At 32.3% G+C, this 25,453-nt stretch overlaps 1 protein-coding gene across 1 annotated transcript; it reads left to right on the top strand.

The window, feature by feature from the left end:
- The first annotated feature begins 578 nt into the window (after window positions 1-578).
- On the top strand, window positions 579-25,451 carry LOC138317587 (homeobox protein unc-42-like). The gene is made up of 4 exons (XM_069259363.1): window positions 579-723; window positions 4,245-4,486; window positions 22,602-22,904; window positions 23,692-25,451. The coding sequence occupies exons 1-4, from the start codon at window positions 603-605 to the stop codon at window positions 23,791-23,793; spliced, it is 768 nt and encodes a 255-aa protein (XP_069115464.1). The 5' UTR covers window positions 579-602; the 3' UTR covers window positions 23,794-25,451.
- The last annotated feature ends 2 nt before the right edge of the window (window positions 25,452-25,453 follow it).

The following is a 25,453-nucleotide window of genomic DNA, read 5'->3' as shown; positions in this document are numbered from 1 at the left end:
CGTTGAATTTAAAAGTACAACATCTATTTACTGGTATATATGTTTTAAGCTCGATGTATATGTACATTAAATTCCCACAATGAGTGCATTATTTCTGAAGTTATCTATTTGTAGTTGGTAGATGATGTACATAGTCTATCTCGGATATGCCCCGGTATTGGGTTTTTGTTCCATCATTGACAAAGTCTGCATCTGACCTGTTTGTGTCGGTAATTATCCTACATTCAGACGAGAACTCGTCAATACCAAAATCAATTGTATTCTAATCGACCGAGGCTCGGTATCAGATAGAACGAAGGCCAAACTACATACAGAGGACAAAAATGGTAGCGCGCCGAGCCTCGTCACGCCTTCATGAATATGGCGGTCGCTCCTGATCATCGGCGACCAATCAGAGAACGGTATGGCACGCGACCCGATAATGTGATACCAATGCATAATATTTTCAATAAAAACAAACGTGATTGGTTAAGAAAACCAAGGAACGAATCGGCCCTCGGAATCGGTATAAATATAGAGAAAGAAAATCATATTAGTCACTTAATTTTCAAACATCATCTCTTAGAAACGACACTTTTTACACAAATTTCCGACCCATCAAAATGGCAGATGAAACACGGGTGTCTTTGGGTGATGAACGTAACGACAAGAGAAAAGTAGACGATTTCACCGCCCTGTACAACCTGGACGCTGCCTCGACAGCGAGGAGTCTAGTCGACAACGGTACGTATATTCTTATACTATCTCATTAGACAAAACCCCACGGCAAATTAAATTTATTCACACAATAATTCATTTTAGTAATTAACCCAATTTTCCAGCATGGCGGTTAATAGAAGAAGGGGGTGAGCATTGAAATAAAAATTATGGATTAATGACGGGATGATCAGGTAAAGCACTGACAATGAACAGACAACAAATTTTATTACTTATTGACGGAGTAATGTGATTTTGTTTACAATAGCTCTAAGTAAATGAGTACTACAAGACTTCATTACGGCGGACACCGACTGAATATGAAATAATGCAAGAGTTGATACAATTGTCAGCAATTTGTTGGCGTTAACCGCCTCCGACCAGCACAGGTAATTTGTACTAAAGCCATAATTTTGTTTTCTCCTAACCAAATTTACGGCTCCTGAATGCTTTCAACGACTAGAGTTTTTCACAATAAAACTACCCAACATGATTAAGACACGATCCTAGGAACGTCCCATTTCTTTAATATCGTCAAATTAAGGAGATTTTCGCTTTAGGTGTCCGTCTTAAGTTTATACAAGTGAAGCAGTTTATAGTTCCGTCAGCCGGATTTACCAGGACGGAATAAAAGTCCGGAACACCATTTAGTTTTACTTCGCATAGTGTGGATTATCTACTCGGTGTAACTTTTATACTTCTTATATTTTATTTTGCTGTTTCGGTAAGTTTGAATTTTCCACAAAATATTCTATTTTTTGTCGTACAATATATAGCTTTGCTTTATCAAGAATGCATTTAGCTTGAAATTACCAAATGTGCAATCACATAAATAAATAGATATTTAAATATTTGAAATATACATATGTTTCCATACATTTTTTATTTGCGCGTAATGCAAAGGATTTTCGTTGCAAAGAAATTTTAGCTTTTTCCGTTAGAAAAGGATTAATATATAATTGGCAAAACTTGGGGAAAATCATCAAATCATAGTTTTGAAAACATTTGTGATAGAGTATGTTGAAACAAAAAGTTATAATGTCTAGAACATATGTCATGCTTACCTATAAGTTATAACAGAAAAAATATAAACAATCTAACTTTTTGACTTTCTCTGAATCGAAATGATAGTCGGCATAATTTAAAAAAAAATGATGATTTTGATATAAGCACTTCATCATTTAATAGTTGTTAATAATTTTAATATTTCTATTTTGTTAAAAATGTATATAGACAATTATCATTCTTTCATAAGAGATATATTATTTAATGCCGTTCCCTCTAATTTTTTATTTGAAAATTTGAATTATTTGGTCATAACAAACTTCGGCATTTTAGTTTAAATATTTGATAACGCGCCCTACTTGTATGACTCTATACGCTTGTAAATTTTAGTAAAATTTTATAAGATATATACGTTATTTTTTTTACTTACGTACTATATCAATGGGATAACTATAGATAATATGAATCTATAAGACAAACGATTATATTAAATTGTTTTGATGGAAATAAAACCAGTAAAACCACTCGGTTTTCGAATGCTTTCAGAAATACAGAGAACTGATTTTGCAAAAATTACAGTACAAATATTAACAATTAAAGAAATAAAATTTACATGAAATGAAATGATTTTGATTGTAGAAATTATTTAGATACCCTTTTCAACTACAGTATGTTTATCATTTTACGTATACATTTGATAAAGTTTTTGGCATGTTGAGTTCGCCGAGAGTTACTCGGGCTTTTGTCCACATAACTCATTATTAAAATGATTTACATTTTACTGTTTCATATTTCAAGTTGTTTATTAATGGCAAACTATAAGAAAAGTACAGAATAAAGCTTTATTCATCTGTTTTATACCGTTTGAAAACAGCGAATTGTCATTTACACTGTTCTGCGACAATTTTACCACACATACACATATATAATTATTGAAATGCTCCACCGCTGACAAAGCATAAACAATACTAATCGTTTGGACAATAATTTGATCATGTACATTTATGTATGTCTAATTAATACCAAAATAATATAAAAACTTTTTTTTATTTTATTGTCTGTGCAATCCTTACCTTATTTCATATAGGGCATACTGCCATGGATTTTTTTCGGAATGCATTAATTACTTTAGATCCTTTATTTATTTTAATGTAAAACAAGAAGAAAATTTGCAATGACGGTAAAATTGTTAATTACATAACTTTTGTTATTTTAGAAAAATACTAATTCGTCTGATTCTGTTTTTGATATATAAATATCATCATCAGTATGCTGTGTAAAAAAAATAACATCAAACACGTATATATTCTTTAAACTTTATAACTAGAAACACTCACATTAGAAGCTTTTTAACTTTAAAAATCCTTTATTTAATTTTCTACTTGGGAAATAATTACAGATGTCAAGGAAAAATCTGAAAGTTAGGTACTTCTTTTAGCTCCGATCAGATAGATAAATAGTACAATTAAATTATCTATGTCTCTGCTCATATGAAAAAAAATAGCGTAGTAGCGTACACATGTATACACAGCGATAGTTTCATTTCATTTCAAAATATTTTATTATCAATAACAAAAGTATTACATTTATTCATACAAGAAGGTATATTATATATTAAAAATATTGTATTGGACAACAGGCTTGACCTATAGTCTTTTTCATGGTAATTTGGTAATTTGTGGATTTCTACGGAATTTTGTTTATCCAAATAACCGTGACTTTTGACATAAAACATATGGTTCGAGTGTTTTGTACCCGGTAAAAAGTGTCTGTCACAATTTCAGTCATCTGGGCTAGGATCAAACGTCAAAAGTGACCGTCCAACTTTTTTTTGTCATGAATCGAATTGCCACATCGCTGTTGTAACATGGTCACTTTCAGGTGAAAGGTCACACATACAGATCGACCACCTGACTTTATCTTAGGTGACAAAACAGCAGTTTCGTTTGACCACGGCCGAAGGTGTAAGTGGACACAATCTTTCTCGCCATCTGTTATCACCTTCACACCTCAGCCGCAATGACCAGTGGTCAACGTAAATAATTTAGATGGTGTCCACCGACAACCCCGCTCAATCTGTTATTTTATGTAAGAACACAATACAAGTACTACGCATACTTTTATGTATGGAAATAGTAAATATAGCTTTTAGAGAATCGCTTGTGTGTGGTGCATTTAGAAAATATAATATAAAAGTAACATAACAATGTAAAATTGTAACTAACGCATGATATTCAACAGCGAAAGGAATTTCTCATGACGAAATTTACTTCTGGTTGACGGCTATGGATATTGAAATGAATACGGGTGACGAAGGACTTTTAGATTTTGATATTGACAGTTTTGGTAAGCTTGAAAAAAATGAACTAATACTAAATTATGATTTATTATTATTTATCTATTTGATTATATTTTTTGTATTGACCTATACTTATCACAGTTGATTTAAAATGTATCGTTTTTCGTGATGCGTATTTTTACTTATTCACATGTTTTACAATATACATTGTTTATACATGTACGTAACTTTTTTTTTATCACAGGTCAGGAGGGAGCATTTAAAAAGATAAAACATGAGCCCGGATCGGGCTCAGCCATTGGTGCCGTGGGGACGGGCCACAACCCGTCATCCTGCCCCACCCCCGCGCGCCGAAGACACAGGACAACATTTACACAAGAACAACTACAAGAACTAGAAGCTGCATTCTCCAAATCACATTATCCCGATATTTACTGCCGAGAAGAACTTGCACGTATAACCAAATTAAACGAGGCTCGGATTCAGGTATGTGACATGTTTGATTATTTGTATGTGTTATTTATTATTTAGAAAAATAAGTTCCATTCAGTTCTTTATTACACTAAACCAGATTATTTACCCGTGGTGTAAACTGATTATAAACAATACATCAAATACACTACTAAAGTATATAGTCCTAACGAGGTATGTTATATAACGTTCATACATAAATTCACATAATTGAAAATAAACATATATTCTTTATTTACGATAAAACAACCTTTGTTTATTTTCTATTATCACACCAAAATATTCTCACCATATTCTCACACCAATATTCTACCACATTTATACAATATTCTACCACATTAATACAATATTCTACCACATTTATACAATATTCTACCACATTCTACCACATTTATACAATATTCTACCACATTTATACAATATTCTACCATATTTATACAGTATTCTACCATATTTATACAGTATTCTACCACATTTATACAATATTCTACCATATTTATACAATATTCTACCACATTTATACAATATTCTACCACATTTATACAATATTCTACCATGTGTATACAATATTCTACCACATTTATACAATATTCTACCATATTTATACAGTATTCTACCATATTTATACTGTATTCTACCATATTTATCTAATATTTATCAAATATTCTACCATATTTTACCAATATCCAACCATATCTATCCAATATTCTACTATTTTTATCCAACATTCTACTATATCTTTCCAATATTCTTCTTATGCAATACCCGATATTCTACAATATTCATACAATATTCCATTGCCCAGTATGCTACCATATCTATCCAATATTCTACCATATTCATCCAATATTCTAAGTTGTATAGCATCTACATTAGCTCTCATCCCTAATTGTTTTATCACAATTATTTTTTCTCTGATGTTGTGTTTTGTCTAGCGGCCTTTTCTGATATGCTAAATTAATTATGCAAAGACAATAACGTACGATATAATCACCTAATATCTTAAATTGAGTCAACTTAAAAAAGCTATAATCTCTCACAGAAACTCAAATGTAGTTTTTCTATATTTGCCGCTTGATGAAAACTCCATATATATTACTATGATATTAACGTCTAAAACTCTATTACATTAAAATACAACGCATCAGATTAAAAGAGATATATTTCGTAGACCATGCATATAGATCATATAATTTCAATCAAAAGATACATTCAATAAATGAATTATTAATAGACGATGAATACAGTCTATCAATAAACTGCTTAAAATATAATAATAAAAGAAATAAATTTTATCACAATATTTATAAGCATTAGAGTACTTTAAAATAGATATTTTTTCAATTTATCAATAATAATAAACTTTGTAACTCATGAATACTTCACTACGATATTTAAAAAAAAATACAGGCAACGTCTCAAACATATATGTAGTTGCGTTTCCATCTATAGAAAGTTGTTTCCACATATGAGAATATAATGGTAATTGTTCGAACGATCGGACTGTTGGGTCCATCTGATGGCGTGACGTATCCCCACCAATTAAAGACCTTGTTAATCTAACAAATGTCCCAATTAACGTATACATTGATTTGACTGCATCCCCGATCTCCCGTGAACTCAAGTCTGTCGACATATTATCGGAAAATGTGAGGAATCCTCAGAAAGATTCCAGCTAGACAGATGGATGTTTGATGGGGAGTCCTACCCTTAGCAGCACCCAGTCAGTACTACCGTTACATTCGTGCTTCATTGAACTTAAAGGTTTGTGTTAAAAGCGTGATTTTGCGCCGCTAATGACCACCCACCAGTTCCCGAAGTACTCGAAAACTTCTTTGAAATGTTTGTTTTGTTCTTCCCTAGCCAGAAAGATGCACAATATCCACTGAGTCTCAAAAACGTATCAGACTTCCAACTTATGGTCTCTAAATTGTAAAACAAAATGTAATATTAGTAACCATGCCTTAGCAACTATAAAACCTATTAACATTTACCTTCAGTTGCAATATATGTTTCGCTTTCAACGTGTTAGATCTATGTATGTTATGTAGCAGTTATCAATTTCAATTTTCAATTTATAGTCGGCTTTACATATCCTTTACTTGGAATCCACATGTGTTTTCCAACATTATACGGGTTTTACATGAGTTCTCTCACATTTCATTATTGATTTTACATGCATTTACTTAATGTTTTAATTTTTTCTACTTTCACCATTATTGTCCAGTATGTACAAAGTGAAGGGTCTAAAGCAAGAACACAAATTTAGAATAAATGTGTTCATATTTTAGTCCCTTCAGTTTGTCTTTGTGGACCACCTCCATCTGTATGATTGTCCAGAAGGTACTGTGCCTACCAATAGACAATGACAATAATTTTATTCTCGTAAACAAACAAACAGTAGTAGAAAATATAAAAAAAGGACATATACATTTAAACAGTTTCAATAATGAACTAGTGCAGTACATATTACACATCTACTATAATTTACACATGATAAACTGGTTATATTAATTAACTGAATTAAGTCTGTCTTGTATAATAATTATAATTTTGTAAGTGAAATAATTTCATTGTCGTCTACATAATTGAAAAGAGTATCAACTTAAAAATTATTTGGTCTTTCATGATAGTATCTAGATATAAATTTCTTTTTATTAGATACTAATTGATCATCAGTAAAGTTGAATAAATAATGGAACTCGTCTCCAATTCAATTTCTTTTAAGTTACATATGCTACAAAATCTGACTCGCGTCAGACCGGGTCGATTGGTTTTGATGTGTTGTTAATTAAAGGTGTTTTTTTTGAAGACATTTTGCATATCAAAATAGTAACCTCTTTCTAAAATGGGCAAATTCAAAGTACCCAAATTACACTAACGGGTACAACGCTACTGCCGAAATCAAGTTATTTCCATTGCAATGCAATTCTGATGATAATTAACCTTTTAAATATTACCAATAGAAATCAAATAGATAGAGCTACATTGTATAATGCGCTGTGCCTCTGATTGTAAGGTAAAATAAGTTAAATTCTGGCTTTACTCAAAGCACAGGAAACAAGTTATCAAAATGGACGCCATTTTTTTAAAATTTCTTTCATCAAAACTATACAACAGACAAAAGAGATGTTTTGAAAAAAATCGTTCACATGATAACTTGCTAAAACTTTTGACAAAACTTATTTCACAATCGAACGATATATAAACGAAGCAGTGCTGCAATTGATATTCAGATTAGTTAGATTATAATTGGCAAAGTACATAGGTAGAACTGGTTACAATCACATCACTGTTTGACACAAACACTAGTTATCAAAATATTTTACCGATAATTTTTATACTTTGAATGAAAATGAAGGTATTCTTTCTTGAAATAAAAATGTTTCTGAGTGCAGTACGGTAGCAAGTGCACTCATGTCATTTCAAAATTTCAAGAAAACGATGAAGTTGTTTTCTTAGTGATGTGATTATTTACGTGCCCAATTAAAAATAAATAAAAACTTTAAAAAAACTGCGTTCGCAGCAGTAAAATTGCCATTTTCACTGGTCTTATAATTTTCAAAAAATCCTAAAGACACAGAAAGCTTTGAGTGTATTGTGTTTTAAGATTTTTTTTCGTTTTCAAGTAATGGTCATTGTTGAAAAATGAAAAACATAAAAATAAAGTCAAATCTTTTAATAATTTGGTTTTCTTTTTACTAAAATTAAATTACCCAGTTGTATAAAGTAATGGTAATGATGATGACCGCTTAATATGTTAAATTGTGTTACGTCATGATGCATGATAATTATCGTTATCTTATTGAAGTAGAAAGCTAAGTAAATGGATGTGATGCTCATAAACTAAAATTGGATTTTTAAGTAAGACGTTAGATAAAATTGACGAAGGCTTACGCAGAAATTATTATTCATTCTAAGTAAAAAAGGTTAATACATACATTGCATTGCGGCTTGCACATGAAATAATATTCTAAGAAAAGCTTGTTGAAATGGATAATGGCCTTCACAGAAAATAATTTTGATTCTAATAAGAAAATAATTAAAGTAAATGAGAGTTTACACAAAACATATTATTTGATATGTGTAAGAAAAAAAAGAAAAAATTGATAAAGGCCTACTCAGAAATTGGTGTCTAATTTAAGTAAGAGAGCGCTAAATGAAGGAGAGCTTACGCAGATACATGTATTAATATTTGAGCAAGGATGAAAATTAAAATAAATGAGTGCTTACACAAAACAAACATTGATTGGTCTAGTCAAGATGGACAAGGACCTACAGATACTTTGATCTAAAAACACATTAGTTAAAATGGATTAAGGCTTAAACAGAAAATTATATTTAATGTAAGTAATATAATGGATAAGGGGCTTTTACAGAAACACTAAGTAAAATCATAGTTAAAATGGATATGAGCTTACACAGAAATGATTATCTTGAATTCGAGCTTAGACAAAAATTATTATTTGGTCTAAATAAGAAAATGTAAAAAGGGATGTCAGCTTTCACAGAAATTATTTTTTGGGTAATTATGACATATGTAAAATAGATGTGAGCTAACACAGAAGTATTATTTGGTCTAAGTATGAAACTAAGGAAAATGGATGAATTGACAAAGATTTTTTTAATTGCTTATTTTTTAACATGAAATGGTCAAAAATTAAAATTGAAAAATTGAAAAATTTTCTAGAATATATTTTACAGATTTTCTTTATTTCTGATACATATTTGTCGATACATGTCGATAAAGGTAAATCCTGACATTAGTTACAGTCTGGGATTTGCTCTTAACTAAAAGTCATATGCTTTGATATAATGGATGTGACAAGGCAGCTTTTTATCTATGCATTATCTAGTTAAACCATATTAAACACTATAATGGCACTAGCAGAAATCCGAGTAGGAGGTCGGTGATAGGACAGAGATAAAAGCATGATACCACGCTGTTTTCAACGCGACTGAAACAAGAAATTTGTGCCCTCCGGTTACATTCGGTGGTTATGAATAACGTGAACACTGTAAAGGAAAGCTAAGCTCATCGTTAAGAGTAAAAACCCCGAAATAGCTTGGAATGTTGACAGATGTATTGGGTATCTCTGGGGTGAATGTCTCGGATCAAACATGTTTCTTCCTTTTTAAGTAATTTAGGTTTTCTCTTGTCCTTCAAAGCTTATTTGTGTAAAATTAAGATGCTCCGGAGGAAATATTGAAGGAAAGTTTTTTTTGAAATAACTTCAAATGGAACCATCTTTGTTTTCTTTGGGGAAGTATTGCAAAAGCAGGTTAATCTGTTCTGAAATATAATTATCGTTTCTTATCCATGTATCCGCATTCCGATTCTTAATCATCAAACAATTGATACGACTATTGTTTTGTTGCTTTTCTAACCACAATGATAAAAACAGATGTACTAAGGGTGACTGACTTCCGAAAGTGCTACTTCCGAAGGCCGAGTAGTCTAAAGGAATTGTATGACGAATGTAAATCTGCGAAAAAGAGCTTTTACGTGTTTTAGACCCTATTTAAACTAGTGAGAATTTGGTATACCTAAACATGTATATCACTTCCTAGGTGTACTTGACATATCTAAGTTATCTCTTAATATATGCCATATTTGTCTGATGTAACATACAGCCGCCATTTGCATGACGAGGTCAAAAAGGACTCGATGTTTATGCTTTTGTAAAGTCGAATCTGGCCAAACTAGCGCTCCTTGTACATTTTGTAATTTTGTAAATTTAAACATACTGGTATGGCTACTTGGTGACAGAAATATTTACCGAACCCTGTGGACTTACTTAACTGAAGTGTACATTATTTTGCATATTTTTGCCAAAATTTACAAGCAACTCAACAAATTAGAACGAATATACGTAACCGTCCTACTATACCTTCTAAAGACGATACCATTTTCTGTCTAAAAGTCTTTTGAGTTACAATATTGCAACTACTCAACTATCTACGATTCAACTGTAGTTCCTAATGTTTGTACTAATGCATACACATTTTTTTATCAATTTTGTTATGTTGTTGTACACCTTCGAAGTGGTATATACCACCAGTTTAAACAAGGCTAAAACCTTTAGGGTAATCTTGAATCACGCACACGTATCTAATATTAATGCTAATCTATGTAGACGGAAATGCTGTTTAGCATTTTCCTAGAAATATTTATTTTGTGATCCAGTTTCAATATTTGAAAGACAGATAATCAAATGAAGGAAAGAGAAAATGATATGCAAAAGAAGCATCTATCTGGTAAACACAACTTCCACAAGTTTTTGTTGTTTAAAACAGCAATTATTCATTAATTAATGACGTTTTGTTGTCCGTAGATATCGGGGGAATTCTACAAACAGCTTTGAAATGTAACTAATTTTCAAACTAACAGGCGTTCAGACTAACGGTCTTCGGAATATAAGGATGTCACCATCTACCAAGAGTTGATAAACAGTGACATAGAAATGAAACTGCAAAATGTAACTTTATTAATTACGAGCTAGTGTAACGCATTTAAAAAAAAATGAAAACGATATACATGTTCATAATATAAGTCATTTTGCAGTGATAGAGTTCTTCTTCAGCACCGGTTCATTATAGTGTCTTTACTACAAAAATAGCACATGTATCATTCACGACGAGGTTGAAAATATCACCATGTACACATCATTTGATGAAAAATATCCATAATTTAACAAATAAATTTTGAGTATTTCTTTAGAATAAAACTCCTTCCCCATTATCTTCAGTGAATTACGAGATATGGTGACGTCATATTAGTAATTAAAGTTAATAATTAAGTTTATTAATTAAGGATATTTTGAATTAAAGTATACGGAACAATTTTTATCCATAAGCAATTAATCATAGGTATTTTTATTTAAATTTTTCAAATCAAAAGTAACAAACCACCAAAGTTTCTTTATTAAAACGTAAAGATATAATTGCTTTGGAACACATTGCTATGGAAACCGTGACATTATAAGGATTTACTCAGTTGAATAGTTTCATCATTATACTTATCATTTACCAACCATATTTCTAACTTACGAAATAGCAAATTCCAAAAATATCATGTTAAAGATACCATTAATCTGTAGTATGAACCATATCAAATGGATAATAAAAAATAAACAATAATGAATAAATAAAACGAAATAAATTTATGAAATAAAAAAAAAAAAAAAAAGATAAAATAATATATAAACATATATACTACTTTGCTCCTGAAATCTGAAGAAATTCAGTAGAGAAGCAATTGTATGCAAGAGGCTGTCATTTCTTTAAAGACTCCCCTGTTTTTCATGCGTACATGTAGGTCTAACGTTTGACAAGCCGTTCCCATTTTTCATTGTAAAACTCCCAGGGACACGTACTAGCAATTTAGCTATCGCGTATTATACCCTGAAAAATAATTTTACACCTTGTAAATGATGTTGTGATGGTTTTTCCGAATTTGTAAGCATGGTTAATAGTCGAAGTGTTTGGCATGTCTACCTTCAGGCTCTAAATATATTCCTATAAATATAGAATCTAAACTCTCTTTTTTATTTTATTTTAATATAAGTGCAACGGGATGCCATTATTTTTGTGCTCAGAATAGACTCGTCATCTACAAAGCACAGTCAAGATCATACCATGTGGATGAAAATATCTTAAGATAGCATGGATATAGATAAAAACTTTTGAAACATTATGCTTTTAATTTATCTCAAAAACAACTCGATATTAAATGTTGTGAAAATCATAAATTTTTCTTTTAATATTTTTCTAATAGAGTAACTGGTATAATTGTTATTTTCATTTTGGTAATGGTTTAATTTTACATTATTACAATTTACATTCTAATCTTTCTATCAGGACATACTCAATCATTCTGATTCTATCAATGTCATTCACACTGTCTTGGTTTGTTCTCAAATGGGATATTAAAAATGTGTTAACTCGTGAATTATATAAGAACTAACAGGGACTGTAACCGATTGAAATATTCACCATGAACTATATTCAACTTTACTGTAAAATATGTAAGGTATCTAAACGGTTTACAATATGAAAAGCAAGGAGAAGTTTCAGCGGTTGGGGCCTTACCTGCATGGATAATCCAGAATTCATTTATGAAGAAGAGAAATAAAATAACGAAGATGTTAACATTACACGTTTACGTTTTTCTCACTTTTGTAGAATACTATATAAATTGAATAACCTATAACTTAATAATGTTGTTGGCATATCTTATACGATGTATTAACAATGTACTTTATTTTTCTAAATCTATTGTATAGGAATTGATTGCTTCCCTAATTCCACCCAAAATACATCAGTCTCCTTTTACTGAACTGATTTTGTTTAATTTTTGTATATTATTTTACATGACAATATTTTTTTATACAATTTCCATCGAAATAATTTATGCTTGTTACCATTCAATAAATATAAGAGTATTTTCAGTGCTAAATGTCCGTTTCTAAAGCTCGTTGGTGATCGGGCGCATGCACGATATTTTGGAAACAGCAAGATTACATATTTCATTTTATCTGTCAAATTTGTTATCTTAATTTAGTTTCCCCTTTTATGGTGTTGCAACGCGTATTTAATGGTATGTTTTACTTACTGTCGTTCTGGTAGAATTTTCGTTTTAATCGATACTTAACAAAATAATTATCAGCAACAGACTATGCAGAAAGAAAACTCAATTGAAGAAAATATACATGATACAATTAAAACATGACTTCATGTGATATCATAAATAGGGATTGACGAATCTGTTATTAAACCGCAAGTTGAACACATGATGGTTGAATGAAATATTTTTTTACATGAAATAACACTCCCTTCCTTTCGGAATAAACTAAAATAATGTACATTGTATAATCATATACTATAAAATGTCAAACAACAAGTAATACGGTTGTAGCCTCTAATTTCTGTTTAAATTCTAAGAAACGTTTGTTCGCTGTTTTTGGTACATTAAATTCACGAGAGCGCTATATGCTTGTTAGTCGTAGGAGCAACAAGACTACGACATTATATATAATCCTTATCTTAACTAAATATATTATTATATTCCGTGTTTATAACAATGCATGTGATTAATTGAAACAGATCACAATGTCAGGAAATACTTTCTTTCGCGTGCGATTTATTTTCGCGAATTTCGCAGTCTAAATCAATTCGCGAAACTTTACTTCTGCGAATTGAAATCTTCCACAATTCTTTCACAATTAAATGCAAATGTATTTCCATTTAAATTCAAATTCGCAAAAATAAATCCCCGCGAAAATATTTTTGAATGGAATGCGCAAAATTTAGTAGCCGCGAAAGAATGTGTGTTTACAGTAAAACATTGTCTTTCCATCTGGTGTATGTATGTGTTTCATGTTGACCGCCCATTCCTTTTTCACACGCAGTCATCTCCCTTCATATTATTCACATAATTGGCAGCGAACAAATATAGATAGGTATACAATTGTTTATCTTTGCAAATTCTTAATTATAAAACTAGATAAAAATGAAAACTATTTAATGGAATTTTACGTATTTAATGAACCATTTCTAGGAGTATCTAAACGAAAAATGTTCTCGCTAAAAAGGTCAACCTGCTATATTAGAATCGATGTATGCGAGCGTCTCTGTCAATTTTGTGTTTTGTTTCGGTATTTGCGAACAAAAAATTGTTAATAACATTTGAAGATATTGGTTTTCGAAAGCAATATAGACTTCACAGTATATATCAACTTTGATATATATAATAAAGTATTATAGAAATAAAACTCATCGACATTCCTCTAGTACTTTTGCCGTTTCTTGATGGCTCTTCAGGAATATAAATGTTCATTACTTAAAAAAATATTATATACGTTTACGTGACACCAAAGCGGTAACATTTCTCATCAGCAATATTAAAAAAATGAATCGCTGATCAGGGTTGGTGTAATAAACAATTTATGGCCAATGTCAGGAGTTATGAAGGCTTATTATTATCAGAAATAATATTTCCCACAGGCAAACCTCAGGGAATATCACACCTTTGTGTAAATAAACCTTCATATCACCCTGCCTTCGGGACCATAAATGCTTGGGCTAAAGGAATGTAAAGTCTGACCATCATTTAGATGAGCAACATTATGCATTGTTTATATACATATAACGATAATTTCAAAAATATAAATATTATCTGACATACATTTTTTTATTTTTAGATGTATCTCACAATCATTCCGAATTCACTTGCTAAAGATATACCTATACTCCTGATATAGGTTCTGTCTACTTTGCCTCAAACATTTGTTTTGATATAGTGCAGAGATGTCGTACTCGTTTGACCAATTAAAAAAAAAATCCGGTGATATGATAAGTTGTTTACATCTAGCCGGCGATCGATTAATTCTTATTTTATATTGTCGTTGAATATTTTGATTGCATTATAAATCAAAGTGCATTATAGAATTTCTTACTGTCAACTGACATTAACACAATACATTAGATTTTTCCATTGGAAGCCTAGTATTATCAGGTCTTCATAACTGTTATGTTTCGTTAATACAGATGATCCACAAAACAAGTTCAGTTAGTAGAAAAAAAAATTAAGATAAATAATAACAAACACATGAAATAGCGCCTTTACATACTCGTTTAAGGGAATTGTTTATGCTCGTAGGAAAAGAATCCGTATTTGGAGAAGGTCGTTACATATAAATAACCGAAATTAAGACAGTGTGTCTCATATCTCAATTATCCGCCTTTTCCATGCAAGAGTAATATTAAAATATAAAAATGCATTGAAGTTATTGAAGATACTAACATGCCCCTCTCCTCCTCTTTGTCTTTCTTTGTCTTTATTATGAATTGGTAATACATTATCTATTCTGTCTCCGTATCCATGTTTGTACGTTAATGTATGGAAATATTTATAATATCATATTATATTGTACATGCATATTTATGTAAATAATTATTTGTAACTATAAGTTGTGAAAACTTGTGCCTAATTCTCTTTGTTAAATTTTGACAATAAAAATATGTTGAAACTTAAACTACAAACAGATTAAAAGAGAAAATAATGCATAGACAAAATAAAGTAGAATCCACGTATAGATTGACAACTTTCCTTAATTAAGCCGTTTCTATAGACACATGGTTTCCATAACAAAAACACTAGACTGCAAACCATATTATACTATTATTCTTTTATTCCTTTATTTATTTTTCTTTTTACCCATGCTATTCATTAAAACATATTTAAAATATAATCAATATGCTAATAACTGCATATAGCGCATTTATTCCTTAACATAATATAAAATCTTAAATGAGTATTCATTTCATATATTGTAATGGATTACATGTATGAGATGTTTTTTTTTTTTTTTTTTTTGTATTTTTTATATTTAGGTATTAATTAGTATATTATTCATTGTTTAAAATTACGCATTGATTACCCCTCCAGAAGAGTAATATAGTGTAATATAAGTCACAAATAATGATATAAATGAAATTGTGTAGAAGTCTTAATACATGGCCTTTAACACGAAGAATCTGTATTCTCAATTTTACAAATATAGTTCCATAACCCAGACATATGAAATCACACTTAACTATTGGAGAAAACGTAAAAAGAATCAAACCATAATTGAGTTCAATGTTATCTTTGCTCGTTCGAAATTTATAGAAAAACGTGTAGCAAACAATGTATTACTAGAGAACGGTTTACCGGAACCTACAAATTCAAACTAAAAAAAAAAGTCGGCTTCCGGTCTGTAAGGCATTAGCAGTATTTAGTATCTATAGTAAATCGCATTTGTTCTCATTTGGAGATGGCAATGAAACTAAAGCAATTTCTATAGATACGACCCTAACCATTCACCCTAACATTAATTTACCAACGCTTCCCGACGCCTGGCCCAATTGCGAAATGTTTAAACGTGTTTGCAGCCATTTTTGATATAACGAAGTTGCCATGCCGCTATATAAAAACATTATCGTACGGAGTAGCTTAGGGGGAGATTTGAAATTGAATTTCGTAAATGATTCAGGCGAGAAGCGATTCTGAACCCGGTATTTCCTTTGATGAATTTTTATGCGTTGTTAATGCAGCCTGCGACCAGAGTGAGAGGATAGTCCATTAACGGCAGTGTCAATCTCGAGAAGCGCCGCTAGTCTCTTGGGAGAGCCTACTAGAACAAGCTAGAGACATTCTGTGTACCAAACAGCCAGGATGGCAGAATCGGCAAATGCTCTTGATTTGTCTCTAGTCTCACGGCTCATAACGCTTGCAAATTTGTATCTTTAGGCAGTTTTGAGTTTCAGCATTATAAGACGCGATTTGGTCTCGGCGGTGTTCAGTTTGGGAGAATTCGGGCGAAAAGCAATTCAAGCTGGCACCGAAATCGTTAGGAGGTTACGTTCAAGCCCTAAGCCGCTCAAGTCATTTCAAACATTGATGTAGAAAAATTAACATCCATGATCCTTGTGACTGGTTCTGTGTCGATCATTCGCCGTGCGATGTACCAACCACAGGGTCACTGTAAAGCCTCTCTTTATTAGTCTAGGTTTCAAACGAAAGAAACTTAAAAATGAAATTTCGAAAAATAAAGAAAAAAATGTGTCAAACAAACATGGAAAATATTTGAAAATCAGAAGAAAGGTGAAATGACATTGATGTTGAAACTTAAGTATTGGTAGAAAACATTCTGTCAAATATATCCAATAATATTCCTTATAAGACATATACTTTGCAGTACATATTCGTTCAGGTGAACACCAAACGGCCTTAAAAATGTGCAAGGACAGGTATCATGTTTCTTGAGTACACATGTTTTATGTATGATTTTCAATTAACTTCGTTATACATGATGTATTTGTGGCGTTTCTGTAAACAATGTTGATATAAACATGTAACAGGAAATTAGAACTTGTCAAAGTGAAATGGGTCATAGGAATATCTTCATATAAGTACTGTATATACATGTACGAATGGAATAATAAATATACAGTACAGATTTGGAGGTAGATAACAACTGTGTTATATAAACAGGGTTCCAACAGGTACTGTTTATCATGTTTATCAAAGTCGAGTTAGTTCGCATCATATATCTTAAGCAACTACTGTTAAAAATGCAATTTTAAAAAAGTACGAAGTTAAGGTCGGAATCAAGAGTGTTAATGACCAATCATTGGTCGTATTGTAACACAATGTTAAAGACCAATCAGTTGCGTCGTATGTGTAACACAGTTTTAAACCAATCAGTTGCGTTATTGTAACACATGTTTAAATACCAATCAGTTGCGTCGTAGTGTGTAACACAATGTTTTAAATGACCAATCAGTTGCGTCGTATGTGTAACACAATGTTTTAAATGACCAATCAGTTGCGTCGTAGTGTGTAACACAATGTTTTAAATGACCAATCAGTTGCGTCGTAGTGTGTAACACAATGTTTAAATGACCAATCAGTTGCGTCGTAAAACACAATGTTTTAAATGACCAATCAGTTGCGTCGTAGTGTGTAACACAATGTTTTAAATGACCAATCAGTTGCGTCGTAGTGTGTAACACAATGTTTTAAATGACCAATCAGTTGCGTCGTAGTGTGTAACACAATGTTTTAAATGACCAATCAGTTGCGTCGTAGTGTGTAACACAATGTTTTAAATGACCAATCAGTTGCGTCGTAGTGTGTAACACAATGTTTTAAATGACCAATCAGTTGCGTCGCAGTGTGTAACATAAATGATAGCCAACTGTTGTGTGAATGATCGTGTGATTTTTCCATTGTGAAACATATATAGTTACGGGATATAACATGTATATTACTTATTTAGATGCTACAATTCATGTTTTGTATATGCCACTATTCCTGTATGTTAGGGTATCGTCAGATTCATAGAACATCACAGGGATAATATGGCCACTTCAGAGTTGTGAAAGCAAACGGTTGCTTTTTTTGTGTGTGTGTGTTTGTGCTTGTTTTTGTTTTTGTTGTTTTCTGTATGTCGCGGCGATATCTTGGTTACTCTTCCCAGCAAACAGATCATAGATTTTATATAATCATATACATATCTAACTAACCTTATATCATTGTATTCAGTATTGCATTGTATTCTGTTTAATGAGAACACTTTTTTTAACATTAAGCACGGCACATATGCCTAGTCAATTGCTTCCTGCTGTGTGTCATTATAGTACCTTACTGATTATGTCGTAATATTAAAGAATATTTATATCAAAATATTGAACTACTAGCGCGTACAATTGTCTGTGATAATTATGTATATTGTGCCAAATAGATACTAGAAAGTTTAATTTGAACCACTTAAGTACATGTATGATTAATAGAAAGCATTGTTTTTCCAATGTAAATCATCCTGTCCACGTAAAATTGCTGGGTGAATTTGCGACCCGCAATTTTTAGCGAGAATTGGACCAAAATTTACTAAGAAAAAATAATGTGCTAGGATGGTGTCGTCATCTATCTAGTCAACTTTACTTTTGTTTTAATTCTTAATATATGTTTTGACAAATTGTAATCTTTTCTGCTTACATCGCAAAGATATGTTTTCAATGATATAAGAAAACGCTTGCGTTTCCAATGCATTAAATAATTGACCAGAATATGCAGGTACTAGTAGTTAGAAAATGGTGATAAAAGCCTGTCTGTATGGCAATGATGTTGACGCGCTGGATACAATCCCAGTTAACTGGCAGGCTTTGAATGCCATTTCCGTCACTTTGCGGTATGTGGTGACATCCACTCGGCCAACATTGAGAGAAGTTGTTAGGTGATAATGTCCTTATTGTAGGTATGCGAGGGACGAATTGACGACACGCGCTAGCCACGTGTTCGACACGAGGCACCGGGTTACACACGCGTATCCAACTGAACAGCGCAAACACGTGTTTCACTAGTATAGAGAACAATTAAATATTACGGGTATTAAGGTATAAATAAATTGATAAAAACAAAACGGACGTCTTTCCACTTGATCGTTCAGCCTTGTTTGGCGTCTTCAGACGGACAGGTGTTTATTTTTAATGTCGCATAATAAACAAAGATGACGTCATTAATAACAATACTAATGACGTCAGTAACAATATCAAGTACAAAATTTTGATAACATTTGTACATTCAACATTGTATTCATTTATACTAGGTATTACTAATTTTTAATAAACATTTCTTCTTATGTTCGCTGGAAATAAAAATCACCACTACACCCTTCATGTTAAATTTGATCCGAATTTTATTCTTTGAAACATTATCGAAATGATATCTGTCAAATTCTAAGGTACATATACGCACACTACATCTTAGTTTCAAACAATTCGATACGCCCTTGTGTTCACCAACCGTGTCCTTGTCTGTGTTTAGGGTAAACGTTATTTTGTTTAAATTGACGGATATTTTACTAGCAGCTATTACTCATGGGAGAGTGAAAGTTGCTAGTAAGACATGTATCGACTTTGTCATCGTCCTTTACATATGTTCTCTCTCCTTGGAACTTATTTTATCATTCATGTATACTGAAAACCAACTTAATGACGTGTGCGAATTATTTTCGCAAATTTCGCGATCAAGGTTAGTTCGAGAAAGTTTATCTCTGCAAATTGGTATCTTCTAAATACTTGTTCAATTAAATTCAAAGGTATTTCCATTCAATTCTTAATCCGTGAAACTTGATCTCCGCGAAAACCCTTTGAAAAGAAATTTAGTGACCGCAAAAGAGCGTTGGTATACAGTGCCATGATTTTTTTTCGGGACGCAATTAATTATTTTTTAATACTTTTATCTTGAATTAAGATAGTAAATTCAAACTTTTCACTGGTGGTAATAGTGTACAGTACGTAATTCGTTGTAACTGAAGAAAAATGCAAATTCGCCTGCTTCTGTTTCTGACAGAGAAATAAAAACCGTTCGTTAGCGGTGGGACATCTTTAATAATATTGTTATTGTAATAAAACTGTTATGTACTAATATACACCGCTCATGGACATGCATCTCGAATCTTGATTTTATTATGATAGGTTCATGTTATAAATTCAATATTTTTTTCTGAAATACATTTGTTAGAAATGAGTGTAGGGTATAGCAAAGTATTATTTGCTTAGTTGCATTTTATTTTTTCGTAAATTGACGACTCTATTGAGAAATGCAAGTACATGGAATGTAAAAATATGAAATTGAGATAGGTTTGTAAGGATCATTTTCGCTCAGAATTATTATACATTAATTACAATTAACATGGATTTCGGTAACTCTTCGAATTTAGATTGTGTTGTGAGTGTATTAATTCGCGAACGTTTATCTAGAAGTGACGATGGCTTTATTTTAGAAAACTCGCGAAAGCTTTGGAATACCGATGGACATTTCGTAACGGAAAATATGGGTGATAAATAGCGGTTCGGCTCCTTGATATGTAATACTCGGGGAACTTAGAGGAGGAGAGGGTAGCGATGAGAGTTTTAATCGATTTATCAGCAGGTGTCCTTTATACAAGCAGACAGTAATGGAGGAAAACACGACAAAGCGGACTAATTGCTCCAATACAGGCCTACCTTAGTGGGCAGAACGGGAATTTATTACCACGGTAATCGAATTACCGAACATCCGTTAGTTGGGAAAAGGCTGAGAGAGTTGTGTCTGTTTAGAGTCCCACCTTGCATGGGCTGGCGGTCTATCGTGCGTGTTCTCGAACTGATGGGAGCTCCCTTGTCGGGAAAACCTCTAAATAGTCACTTTCTAGCCTTGCATGCAAGATATTTGGTATCGTTGTTGTATTGGCAGAGAAAGTACGGGTTTTATAATCACAATTACTACAGTTCACCACTGATGAATCTGGCGTTCGCGGAGACGGCCTGGTAATTGAAATCAATTCATCGTCTTGGCGTGATGCGGACTCACTCGGGTACGCTATTTCCTCGAAAGCATACTCAGAGTTGGCGAATGTCGATTGTTGTAGGCAGTTCTACGCGCTTCAAGAAGCACCCTTCTGCTTCATTAAACGCTATGGAATGTTTTTATAACACGTATCATCACTGTCTATTTGATTTCAATTAAGTATGCAAAGATCCTTCTATCATGTCGCTAGTTCTCTGCTTCCGTACCGCACGAAGTCGCTTTGTCCAGATTTCTTTTTAAAAGAATGTGCGTTATGTGACTGCAGTTTAAATGAACCAGTTGTAATGTCAGTGAAAACACGCAACAAAACACATTGCACGATCTTTTTATGTAGTTTTATCAATTTAAAAATACACGTTGACATCTTTAATAAAACAGTCTTCGTCTGAAAACACAGCACGGGGAATATTTAGTAATTCTTCCTCGAAAACCAATTGCAATGCTCTTGAATTTATTTCAGTCTGACACAGGGCTGAAGAAGGCAACGTCATTAGTATGACTATAATGTTTAGCCCCATGCGGAATACCTTTTGTGCTATGGATGCAGACAGAATTAATACTTCATTACATGGTCTCGGTAGTGATCCCACCCATTTTATACAGACGTGATAGATATAGTAAAACAACGCAAGGAGTATACAGTGTTTGTTTTACATAGTGTATACAGAGTACATACTATATATTATTTAGGTATGAACAACACACCAGAACACGCATAATACATTGTGTATTGACAGGAGTTAAATCAAGATAAAGAAATATCTTATTGTATTAGGATATTTGTAAAACTTTAAAATTACAGGAAAAGGTTAATATCTAGGTCAGCATTATGATCAAATTTGTCATCAATATGGTATTTTTTTTTATTTGCACGCATTTACTGCATAGAACTAGTCAACATGATCTGTTTTATTTTATCTATATAATCAGACTAGGAAATAAATTCAAGTAAACCAAGTTGGCGCAAGTAACATAACTTAATAAATATTAAAGTTGTTTTGCCGTTGGACAAGCAAGGAACATTTTTCCTTTTTGAAGTTATGCTAACACAAAATCGACGAGGTCAAGAAGAAAGAGGCGTATCCCAATAAAAATATAATGGGGTAATCAAGTTGATCAGTATATTTTCACGAATTGTAACATACCTACCTAGTTCATTTTGTTTGGCATTGATTTAATCGGCGTTTATGTATAACTATGGCAATAAACCTGATCTTTGACATTTTTGTACAGGTGTGGTTCCAGAACCGTAGAGCAAAGTACAGGAAGCAAGAGAAGCAATTGGCCAAGTCATTGTCCCCAGTCATTAACCCAGCGTGTAACGGTATGATGAGAAACATCTACCCGAGCAGCTCCCGGCCTTACGCCGCCTACCCTACACCCACTAACATGAACACCATGGCACGATACCCTCAGATGAACACAACGTATCCACCAGTCGCCCAGTTCGGAGGCATGAGTAGTGTGCCCACAGGCAATATGGCGTCAATGCCCCGACAGGTTCAACAGTTTCAGATGACATCAGATTATAACTTGGTAGGTTGCATTTTATTGATAAGGTTCCGTGAAAGTCAACAAATCATCTTTTTTTTCACTTTTCCTCTGTGTGTGTGGTTTTTTCTTATTTGTTTGTTTCCTGTTTGTTTTATTTTACTCTATCCATCCTCTATTGAACGGAACAGTATGTTCTCATTTTCATAATCATCCTTAGAAAATCCATTATTAAATCGTGTGAGTATGCTAGAAAATTATTTTTATAATCGATTTCTCTTGGACTTTTTTCTCTATATTATAGTTCCTTGTTAATGACAGATTGGTCACTTCGACTGCTAGGATAAACTTAACGGAGATATAACACAAACAAATTCTAAGTGTGCTCTAAATAAACCAGGAAACGATTTATGACGAGATTACATTCAGATTGTTGTGTTATGAGAGGATAACATACATTTCCAAGCCAATGAAAATGTTCATTAGTATCGGAGATACATGTATAAATTCAAATATCTACTAACATCAAGAATAAAACATATTAATACACAACTTACAGAACAGACTTTTGTCAGAAGGGTAATTGATAATTGGAACCCACTACCAAATGATGTAGTAGAGTCATCTACCCTTAATTATTTAAAATCTAATTTCAACAGTCATTGGCGCAATCAATGCATCGTTCAAAATCTTATTCTAGTTTTACGACGCTGCGCAACCACAAATTTTAAATGTAAATAACCAAAACGTGCCACAATTAGCGAACAGCTAATGGTGTCAAGAAAAAGGTAACAATGGTAACAACTGATTTTGATACCTTGGTTTATTTCAGGAATCTCACGAGGACGACTGGTACAATAAAAGTTTGACAGCGCTCCGGATGAACAATGCTCATCATGGATTGTCTAACTCGGTCCTACAGTATCAAGCGTGACTGCCAGAGGCGCCTACTTATTTATAGGACAAATCGGCGCCAGGCGCCACAATTATCGATCATTATAGATCAGTAAAAACAGTATTAATATTTATCTCGTCTGACGAATCAGAAAATACGAAAAGATTTTTATTTTTGAATCGTTATCGGAGAAATTTACTTCACACCAGTGCTTGCCAAAGTGACATTTTCTAGTGAATTAGGACGATTGTAAATATTTAGAGTTTTATGTCTTTTTTCAACTTTATTTTCACTGTGGCACCCGAGTGCCATATATTGGTGTCTGTAGATATGAAATGTATACTCTCTGACAAGCTACGACACGTCCATGTGAATAGTATTCTAAACTCGTTACGCATTACAAGGCAACTGATAACGGCAAGATAAAAATGCAATATTATTGTGTTTGTAAATGTAATTATTTGATGCATATATGATACATATTCATTGTTTATATACATCATTATCATATTTTAACTATATATAAATATACAATGTACATGTGTAGTTTCATTTTGAGATATTGTCACATAACGTGTATAAAAGCAATAATTGACGTATTTAACATGTGTAATTAATTTTTTATTTTTGATGAAGTCACGGAATTATCATAACTATCAACCATTACAACAATGCTTTCCTAGCAAATATCCATAGATATTACAGTAGAGCTGATTTTAACCAGATTCAATAATTACAAGCATTGAAACCCAACAAAAATCTATTCAAAGTTTTAAAAATTGCACAAGTTGTGAATGAAACCTGATTATTTCTCAACTTCAGGCGAATCTAAAATGGAGGTGATATCTTTGAGGAAATTCCCTGATTTTTTATACAGGTATCCTGTTTCGTACGTGTTGTACAGGTACCAACAGCCAAATATGTGCATGTATGTGTCCCCCAAATCTAAGTAGACAATGTTATCTATATGTAGTACAAGGATTAATAAGCGACTTATAAATCTTTTATGTGGTATTATACTATTTCATACGACTGTGGGTGCCATCTTGGAAGTAAGACTTCAATAAAATAAAAGTTAAAGGTATAAATAGGTACAACGACTGAGCTGAAGTGACCAAACGTTCTGGAAAAGTTATCTGCTGACAACACGCACCATGCAGATGTACCCATGTCAAACCTGAGTCTAGTCTCTTAAAATTTAAATCGACTCATGCGGAAATAATATGAAATATTGTGGTGAACACGAGGTTTGACAATATCCTTATCTTTTACTTTCGCTCATATAAAGTTGTGACAAGAGATCCAGGAGGGATATATATAGTGTTCTCGTTCGGTGTATGGAAGAATTCGCGTCTCACAAAAGTTTGCGAACAAAATTTATTTTATAACTCGTGACATCAATGCTTCTAATTATTTTTTCAGACTACCTGATAAGATTAAATACGTTTAAACATCCATTCCATTGATTTTCAAATGGATTATATATTTTCTAAATCAAAACGCAACGTAAAAGTCTCTATTGTGACGTCATGATAACGTCAGGTATTTGCGCCATTCTAGGAACTTGTAATAGTATGAAGAGAATCTGCAAATCAGAATGTCGGATTTAGAATGAAAACAAATGATAATTGATTATATAATTGTAGCCATGCAAACATGCCTACGTTTTATACTATTTCGCTACATCGACGTCTTCTAA

The sequence above is a fragment of the Argopecten irradians genome, chromosome 3 (genome assembly GCF_041381155.1).
Source record: "Argopecten irradians isolate NY chromosome 3, Ai_NY, whole genome shotgun sequence".
Classification (NCBI taxonomy): Eukaryota; Metazoa; Mollusca; class Bivalvia; order Pectinida; family Pectinidae; genus Argopecten; species Argopecten irradians.
This window is presented reverse-complemented; position numbering and strand designations above follow the sequence as displayed.

Coding starts and splice junctions, on each gene's coding strand:
- LOC138317587 (XM_069259363.1), top strand. CDS start 603: ATGGCAGATGAAACACGGGTGTCTTTGGGTGATGAACGTAACGACAAG. Junction 724..4,244: donor GAGGAGTCTAGTCGACAACG/GTACGTATATTC, acceptor TTTTTATCACAG/GTCAGGAGGGAGCATTTAAA. Junction 22,905..23,691: donor TGACATCAGATTATAACTTG/GTAGGTTGCATT, acceptor GGTTTATTTCAG/GAATCTCACGAGGACGACTG.